Source organism: Hylaeus volcanicus, chromosome 4 (assembly GCF_026283585.1).
Source record: "Hylaeus volcanicus isolate JK05 chromosome 4, UHH_iyHylVolc1.0_haploid, whole genome shotgun sequence".
Classification (NCBI taxonomy): domain Eukaryota; kingdom Metazoa; phylum Arthropoda; class Insecta; order Hymenoptera; family Colletidae; genus Hylaeus; species Hylaeus volcanicus.
This window is the reverse complement of record NC_071979.1, coordinates 9103068-9112024: the sequence shown is the minus strand read 5'-3', so window position 1 is coordinate 9112024 and position 8957 is coordinate 9103068. Positions and strand designations below refer to the sequence as shown.

At 33.9% G+C, this 8957-nt stretch overlaps 3 protein-coding genes across 4 annotated transcripts in view; 2 read left to right on the top strand and 1 right to left on the bottom strand.

Annotated features, from left to right (window-relative positions):
* LOC128874977 (troponin T, skeletal muscle) overlaps window positions 1-8957 on the top strand; it is a 79709-nt gene that overhangs the window by 14447 nt on the left and 56305 nt on the right. The gene's annotated exons all lie outside the window — the stretch shown is intronic.
* On the top strand, window positions 1494-4361 carry LOC128874975 (T-complex protein 1 subunit beta). The gene is made up of 7 exons (XM_054120214.1): window positions 1494-1620; window positions 2049-2358; window positions 2493-2926; window positions 3004-3081; window positions 3163-3387; window positions 3447-3828; window positions 3906-4361. Exons 1-7 carry the CDS (start codon window positions 1618-1620, stop codon window positions 4076-4078), a joined length of 1605 nt encoding a protein of 534 aa, XP_053976189.1. The 5' UTR covers window positions 1494-1617; the 3' UTR covers window positions 4079-4361.
* On the bottom strand, window positions 4297-7924 carry LOC128874981 (NADH-cytochrome b5 reductase 3). Of its 2 annotated transcripts, none has more exons than XM_054120230.1 (4): window positions 7633-7924; window positions 5578-5910; window positions 5313-5501; window positions 4297-5203 (listed from the first exon to the last, which is right to left on the bottom strand). In XM_054120230.1, exons 1-4 carry the CDS (start codon window positions 7651-7653, stop codon window positions 4820-4822), a joined length of 927 nt encoding a protein of 308 aa, XP_053976205.1. In that variant the 5' UTR covers window positions 7654-7924; the 3' UTR covers window positions 4297-4819. The 2 variants fall into 2 exon arrangements, with proteins under 2 accessions (XP_053976205.1, XP_053976206.1); XM_054120231.1 differs by lacking the exon at window positions 7633-7924 and adding an exon at window positions 6366-6981.

The following is an 8957-nucleotide window of genomic DNA, read 5'->3' as shown; positions in this document are numbered from 1 at the left end:
ATTTTCGCAAAGGAAAAAGTTGTTTCAAATCACCTCCCGAACCACCCCTTTCAAGGAACTCCAACATTTTTGGGACACCCTGTATATATTACCCCAAACAAAATAATTGAAACACGAAGGTAAAAATGTTTAGCAAACCAACAAGCGTGGTCTCGTTGAAGCAAAGGGATTGCAGATGCCCTCAGAGACCCAGATGAATCGATAAAATCGATACGCGTGGGCACACTGGCTCATTATCAATAATCCTAACTCTTGGTATTCCGGATCGACCGGTGCCCCGTGTTATTGTCTCGAAACGCATACGCGCGAGAACGTCTGCAGTTAGACATCGCACAAAAGCGTCAAGGGGTCGGTACGACCCCTATTGTACGCACAGATCCAAACGAAATGGGGGACAGCTGGGTGCAGACCGTTATTTAAAAGTGTGCGACCAAGCACGCGTCTGGTCAGATTGCTCGGTGAAATTTAAATTTCCGAAGAGACTTTACGACGGAAGTTTTCGTCACGTGTCACAGCGTACCGTTTAGCGTTTCCAATTAGAAGCAACCGATTATTAATTTTAAAGTAAAGCTGTTGAGCGATCTAACATTTTGATAGACTATTTGAATAACATTTATTGTTCGTACTGTAATTCCCCAAATGTTAGCCTGTTATTTTTTCTTTTCTGCAATTACAAAAGGAGAATTTTTTATAACAAGTTGTATGAAATTGTGGGCCCCGTAAAATGTCATCACGAGTGGAAAGTGTGTATAATCGAGCTAGACAGCTGGCAACACGCTGTACACCCAGTCGCGATAACGATATTGACAAACTTTTATAATGCAACGCGCTCTCGAGTGAATTTAACGCCCAAGTAACTTGATATCCGTGTACAGATAGACAAGAGGAAGTATTATGTAATTTTAACGCGTAGTACTCTCAATCATAAATATTGTATCTAGTACAATTTAAAAAAAATTGCTTTCAACTTTGAATACATATAACATATGCGCCACTTTATGGAAACTACGATCTGAATATTTTTTAAATATTTCTAATGAATATCAATTTTCGAATAAAAATTACTGTTTGGATTGTAGACTAAAGAAAAAATGAATTGTTAAATCAAATTAACATATATGTTTTGCAAAAAATCAGACAAAACTGATGAATGTATTATCAAACAAATTTCTAATATACCATTCTAATTCTATACAATGTTTTTAAAAATATGTCTTCTAATTTTGCTAAAAAGAAACATTCATATTTCAATTCATCTCGTTATATCTTTCACGAACCTTAAAAGGTATTAAATTCGGAATCGTGCGTCGAAGTCATGCGCCATCTACAGTTACTCATCGTAAAAGAATATTCTCGGTGGTTTCCATTGTACCTCGATTATGAGTGGGCACTTTCTTTTCCCCAGGATCTCCCTGATTCGTCTCGTATAGTTGGCATCGTTCTCAACAGCCAATCAGAAATGTTTACAACGGAAAACACATAGAACAGAATACGCTTGAAGTTTCAAGTAGAAGCGCCATCTTGAGAACGATAATTCCTTGTAATTGTGCTTTCCTGTGGAGTTGAAGTAAAGTTATTCCATTATAAATTGATCGATCGTTTCAACAGTGATTCAAAATGGTAATTAATCGATTTTAATATTCTCGTGTTTATAGTAAAATGATATTACCGCGGTACCATCAGAAATTAGTATAGCATGCGAAATTGGTATATATTTCACTGCCCGGTTTCGTATACGAAGGCGTGACAAATGGCGCACGTGTGTCAATTAAATGGTTTTTATATTAGTAACTTAATATCAATGTCCTCGTTCAAAATCATATCATCAAATCATGTTTCTGCAACCTAAATAAATTTGCTAGCGTATAAATTTCTTGTATATTAATCACTGCATCGAACGAGCATTTCCAGCATTACGTTGCGCTATTAAACAATACAAAGAAGGAAATGCAATCAATGAAATATTTTAATGCGATTAGTATATACGACAAATTCTTACCATGATTGCTGGGAGCCCAAATTACAGGAATTTAAATATGAATTTGTAGGTTTCCTTGAATCCTGTTAGGATCTTCAAGAATGAAGCGGAAGAAGAAAAGGCAGAAATTGCCAGGCTAAGTTTATTTGTAGGAGCAATAGCCATTGGTGATTTAGTCAAGTCCACTCTTGGACCAAAAGGTATGGATAAGTTATTGGTGGCTCATGGTCGGTCCGCGGGACAGGTTCAAGTGACCAATGATGGAGCAACTATTCTGAAAAGCGTTGGTGTGGACAATCCTGCTGCTAAAATTTTGGTAGATATGTCTCGCGTGCAAGATGATGAAGTTGGAGATGGCACTACTTCTGTAACTGTCCTTGGTTTGTATATTTTAATTCAACAAATATCTATGATACTTTTAATATAAATTTCACATTTTTATCAACTACAATATAGCCAATTATTGACATCTAATATCAAATGAAGCATTTAAAAATATTATTTTCTGTTCTAGCTGCTGAATTATTAAGAGAAGCAGAGAAATTAATTGAGCAAAAGATTCATCCACAAACTATAATTGCTGGTTGGAGGAAAGCAACTGAAGTGGCACGAGAGGCCTTAAGAAATGCTGCAATCGATAACTCTGCAGATCAGCAGCAGTTCCAGGAGGATCTATTAAATATCGCATGTACAACTTTGAGCTCAAAAATTTTGTCCCAATATAAAGAACACTTTAGTAAGCTTGCTGTGGATGCTGTATTACGTCTTAAAGGATCTGGCAATTTGTCAGCTATTCAAGTGATAAAAAAACGTGGAGGAACTTTGAACTCTTCTTTCCTTGATGATGGATTTTTGCTGGACAAGAAACCTGGTGTAAATCAGCCGGAAGTAATGCGCGATGCTCGCATACTCATAGCTAACACTCCTATGGATACAGATAAAATTAAAGTAATGAAATTACACCGGACGAATTTACGATAACAATACTTATATTCAACAATAATCACATATACAATGATTTGCAGGTATTTGGATCTAGAGTTCGAGTTGATTCAATGGCGAAAATTGCAGAATTAGAAGCAGCTGAAAAAGAGAAGATGAAGGTAATTATGTAAATTGTTATTATGAATGATAAACTCTATGCTTGATTTCCTACATATATTTAATAATTATATTCTATTCAGGATAAAGTTGAAAAGATCATAAAACACGGCTGCAACGTTTTTATCAACAGACAGTTAATTTATAATTATCCAGAACAATTGTTTGCTGATGCTAATATTATGGCCATCGAGCATGCCGATTTCGATGGTATCGAAAGACTTGCTCTTGTCACTGGTGGAGACATAGTTAGCACTTTCGACGACCCTAGCTCTGTAAAACTTGGCAAATGTGATCTCATCAAATCGGTATGTTTTTAAATTTAACTAAAATTATGTATTGTTTTCACAAAACAATGTTTCTACAGGTAATGATAGGCGAAGACAAGCTGTTGAAATTCTGTGGAGTTCCTTTAGGAGAAGCTTGCACAATAGTAATCAGAGGAGCCACGCAACAAATCCTTGACGAAGCAGAAAGATCTTTGCATGATGCTCTTTGCGTATTGGCAGCTACAGTACGCGAATCTAAAATTGTTTATGGTGGTGGCTGCAGTGAGATGATAATGGCTTGTGCTGTCATGCGTGCAGCGGCAGCTACTCCTGGGAAAGAAGCAGTAGCGATGGAATCTTTTGCTCGAGCTCTGCAGCAATTACCTATCGTTATTGCTGATAATGCTGGTTACGATTCAGCTCAGCTCATCAGTGAACTACGAGCTGCACACAATTCGGGCGCGAATACAATGGGTCTTGGTACGTTCGTAAATTATAAATATAATTAGTACTTTAATATTAAATCGTAAATAATATTTCGATTGTTATTTTAATAGATATGGAGGAAGGAAAAGTGGGATGCATGAAAGAATTGCGTATAACAGAGTCCTGGGTTGTAAAGAGGCAAGTTTTAGTTAGCGCGGCAGAAGCAGCAGAAATGATTTTACGCGTGGATAATATCCTGCGAGCGGCTCCCAGGAAGCGCGTGAAGGATCGTGGACGTTGTTAATTACGACCATTACGGCTCTTTCATTGCTTTACTTTTGTTTGCACTGCTTTCTTCGTAATACAAATTAATTAGATTATCAACAACTTTGCTTCGAGAATCAACGGTTTTGTTAATAAATATAAATATTAATTGGTATCAATACATACTGTCATTTTGTACTACAAATCTTACATCAACTGAAAGGGAAGTATGGAAGGAATTTGTAAAACAATCGGAACAACTTGTGATCATTTTTTTATAACAATACAATAGGTTTAACATCAATAAATGCTTTTAACCTGTATACTGTTTCTCACTAAAGCTCTGCACTGGCGATGTATTTTATAAAAAATTAAAAAATTTAATTAAAAACAATTAACAACCGCATTTATAAGAAATACAGAATTATAAAATATTACTGTTTCTACTCTGTAATGAATAATTATTTTCATATGAACAACTAAATATTACCTTTTTTTTTTTATATTAACTTGAATGTTAATTACAAGTTAAACATTTTGTTAACAAATTTTAGTAACCGAAATGAATACTAATGTTTTCATAAGTGCTACACTTATTATGTAACTGGTACTGCACATATAGAAGTTTCAAACTGCCGCTGCATGTCTAGTACATAATTTATACAAATAAAATTATAAAATGCTGTCTTTACGAAGAGGTTCACGTGTTGTTATTTAACGAGAGATTATACTATCAAAATGAATCCATCCTACAATTTCAGCGCAACAAGAAATTGTTATTTTAATATGCAAATCGTAATTTTTGATCGTATCCAAGTTTATCGAGGTTAGGATTACAAGCGAAATTAATCATCGGCGGTGGACCGCACATAAGAACGATTGTATCAGGTGATGGAGGAAACATATGCTTCTCTATCATTTCTGCATTTATGTGACCTGTACTGTAAGGCCAATTTTCACCACTGGTGTCTACTGTATACCAAACTTTCAATTTGTTAGGATGAGTCTTGGCAATATTATCTATTTCGTCGCGAAGTAGTATGTCTTTTTCCGTTTGGTTAGCGAAAAGTAAAGAACATTGAGTTTCATCCTTGGCATCCTTTACCATAGCGCGAATTAATTGTAGCATTGGCGTAATTCCTGTACCACCAGCTATCATTACAACCTATGTTAACATAAAAAATATACCTATATTTTGCATTTTAATGAAATAATTGAAGGTTATTAACTGTTTGTAAAATACAATTACAAACATAGATTGACGCTATAAATACCTTTTTAACATTATATTCTGCAGGTGGGTCTTTCCTTAAAATTTTTATAGAAAACTTTCCTTGACCTTTATAAATTAGTCGACCAGATGGCCCTCTAAAATCAACGGTATCTCCAATATTCAAATTTTCTAAATATTGAGATAATTTTCCTCCCTCAGGGAACTTTGGATGTACATTTTTGAAATATACCTTAAACACAAATTTTTAATTTTAATTTCCATGCAATGATATAGATTTATTACTTTATGCTACTTTGTCTACTTACTTTAATAACCAAATCTACATGACCGTGATCATCGTCGCTTGAAACAGGTGTGTAAGATCGTATAACAACTTCTCCATCAATCTTAGCTGTTAAATGTACATGTTGACCAACTGGTAATCCCAGGACATGCTCTGGTGTTGGTAAACCAAATGTGAACCTTCTTGTATCATGGCTTATTACTTCCTTTTCAATTAAGGGCAAACTATATTTAACAACTGGGTCAGCTAGTAAAACTGGAGATTTCTTTTTCTTATCGCAACACCAAGATTTATAAATTTTTATTGTTAATCCTATTACAACAACAGTTCCCACAGCAGCCAGCACTGGTAAAACCTGAGAAAAAAAATTAATAATTTGATTAATTTACATTCAAAATTAATCCGGTATAAAATGATGTGTAATATTTATGTCTTATAACTATCTTTTTGATCTGTTGACCTATGATATCGAATGTGACTATTAATAAAAGTTGAATAAACGATAACAAAGGGACCAAAACTTGACAGTTTTCTGAAAAATTTAGCATTCAGAAAAGGTTCATAAATCGTAAAATTAAATGAGGCATACATGTCGGCTTATGAAATAATACTACGATCTCTGTTACAACTACTCCTGCAAGATTTAGTAAAATTTCTATACGATGTAAAATAATAATTCATAGCGTATGAGAATTCTCGAGGAGGTTATTCATCAACCCCTAGCAGACGACAATCCCTCGAGATCGAAAGGGTTAATTTAAGAAATCTAGCGTCGTTGGAAAATTTTCTTTACCATTTAAACGGACTTACCAGTGAACGTAAGGTTGGCATCGTAACTTAAATCGCACGTGGTTAGGACCTTCGCGAAAGAATGGATAGAACGAGGCTAAGGTCGTAACCGTACGGCGAAACAGTGGGGGTAAATGAAAAAGAAATATTTTGCAGGAAGAACGGGTACCAATCCCAAGACTGCGCACTTATTGAAATCCCTTCGACTTGTTATTGATGTAGAGAAAATTTTTATGTTCACGCCTCGAGATATCACCGGCTTCTACATGGGGTCAGATACGGGGCGCTACCCTTTAAAATAGATCTTGCTTCCCTCGGTCTAAGAACAGTCTACTATTCGGACGTATTTATAGCTATATTACCGGAGGTATTACATACACGGGATAAATGAGTTCTACGCACAAATAATACAATGAAATCACACAAAGAACTTTGCACATTTATCCGGGATCATTGTATACCTATAAAACATATTACCACTCGCTTAATCATTTGTACACTGCATAGTCGTATTACTTATATGTAGATAAGCATACATCTAATCCTCTATTTACATGATAATTTTTTACAAGATTTACAAAATAATGAATTTCTAAAAATTAAACTGCCAAAAACGAACATTTATGCTGCAAATGTATTTCTCCAAACATTTTTTAGCATCGTTCGTTTGTTAACACTGATATTGAATCTAAAGAAGTGAATTCCCCCTCTTCTTTGTACATTTTTATTTAATATTTATGTATACACTATTTATATATAATAATTTTAATCAATAGTGATTAATAATTATCATTGCACGAAATTAACACTTCCATTGTAGCAATAAAAATGCCACTTCCGTTGACCACAACGATTAGTGTATACTCGTTGAATCACATACCTCTTTTAAATAGTCATGAGATCATTCACCAAAAGAAAGGATTAAATTTGCTTCCCATTATCGTATATTAATGTTCCTTTAATTTTGATCTGAATAAACTACAGACTTTATGCTTTCATTAAGAAAGATTTTTGAATTGATGTAAATGTTTGCAAAATTACTATTTTTATATAAACGTTCATAAAACAGTTTAATTAAAACGTATTCTAAGTTTCAAAATAATACGAATTTCCAGGGCACCCGGTATGCATTTGTCATTGACTAAACGATAGAAAAAGCAGATATCTCATGAATAGTTTTATGTTGTTTAGAACTGAAATACGGCTTCAGATATTCTATGTATACGTACATGGAGCTCGATATGTAACAGTTATTAAATTTTATAAGTAGTTTTATAAGTATACGCACGTGCGATTCTTCCGACGACATCGAATTGTTCGTCGATTTAGACGTAATATTTATTATAATGTTTACACTATTATTTTTACGAATATCAAGAACGTTGCACTACGTTATAGTTTTTTATTCAAGGATTTGAATATTTTTCATCATTTCTTAATCATTAACTAAATAAATTTTTTATGTAAATTCTATCACAGAAAAATCGTAACAAACAGCCGTCTCTGGAACTGTTGCTTGACTGGACGATCGTAAGAGTTGGTACTTATCAACACGTATGAGTTTGACTTTGCGATTTTTCTATTGGGTGATGAAATAATTACACCACAAGAAGGTCGATTACAGATTACAGCTAGCGTACTTTGTTGTACTTCTACTAGTGGTCTTACGTAAGATTGATAATTATCTTATATAAGATCTTATGTAGAGATTATGATAAATACAAAGCATTCGAATATTATAGCTTTATGCAAATATTGTAAATAAAACAATAACTATGTAAATGCATTTTCAATCAGAATGATAGGAGTGATGCTAATCTCTGTACAAGAGAAGCAAACGTATTATTTGCTGAATGTAAACAGGACCCTCATGACAATTAGTCTGACTTTCAGTATAAAACAAAGAAAAAATTCAGCCAATACATTCAGAAAAACGAGCATGCATTGTCCTTTTATTAATAATAACATAACGTAAATAAAGAAGTGTTATTTATCTAATTATATAGCACATTTAATTCCCATTAAATTCAGCAATCTAATATTCTCGTTTCTCCTATATATTTGATCATCCAGTTATGTTGTGTTTAAATGCATCATGCATGACGCTTGCGTAATATTTTTTTTTTATTTAACATCTATACTCACAGAGTACAGAAGAAAAATAAATAAAATTTTTATGGCATTTATCGACAACTGTTTTACAACCTAACCCTAAACTTCTATTTCATCAGCAAGTAGCGACATCTTCAATGTGTTATATCTTATAGGTTAGTCCAGGTTAGTCGGTAGTAGAGGTTAGGTATATCAGGTGTTGATGTAAACAGATCGGCAAATGTGCAACATGATCGTATAGTTTTGCGATCACGTTTTGTCTCGTGATTTTTTACGCACTTAATTTCATGTTTCAATGGCTGTTGTGCATCGTGCATTATTTACATGGTTCAATTTGTTAATTTTACTGATTCTACTCGACTTGAGACTCGATCAGAGGATACAATGGAATTGGTTCATTGTTCTCATTCCAATGTGGTTGTACGACCATATTCTTCTCATTTACATAGTTTTCAATATGATTTCTCACTATAAAAGCGGACGCATTAATCTTTTACATCG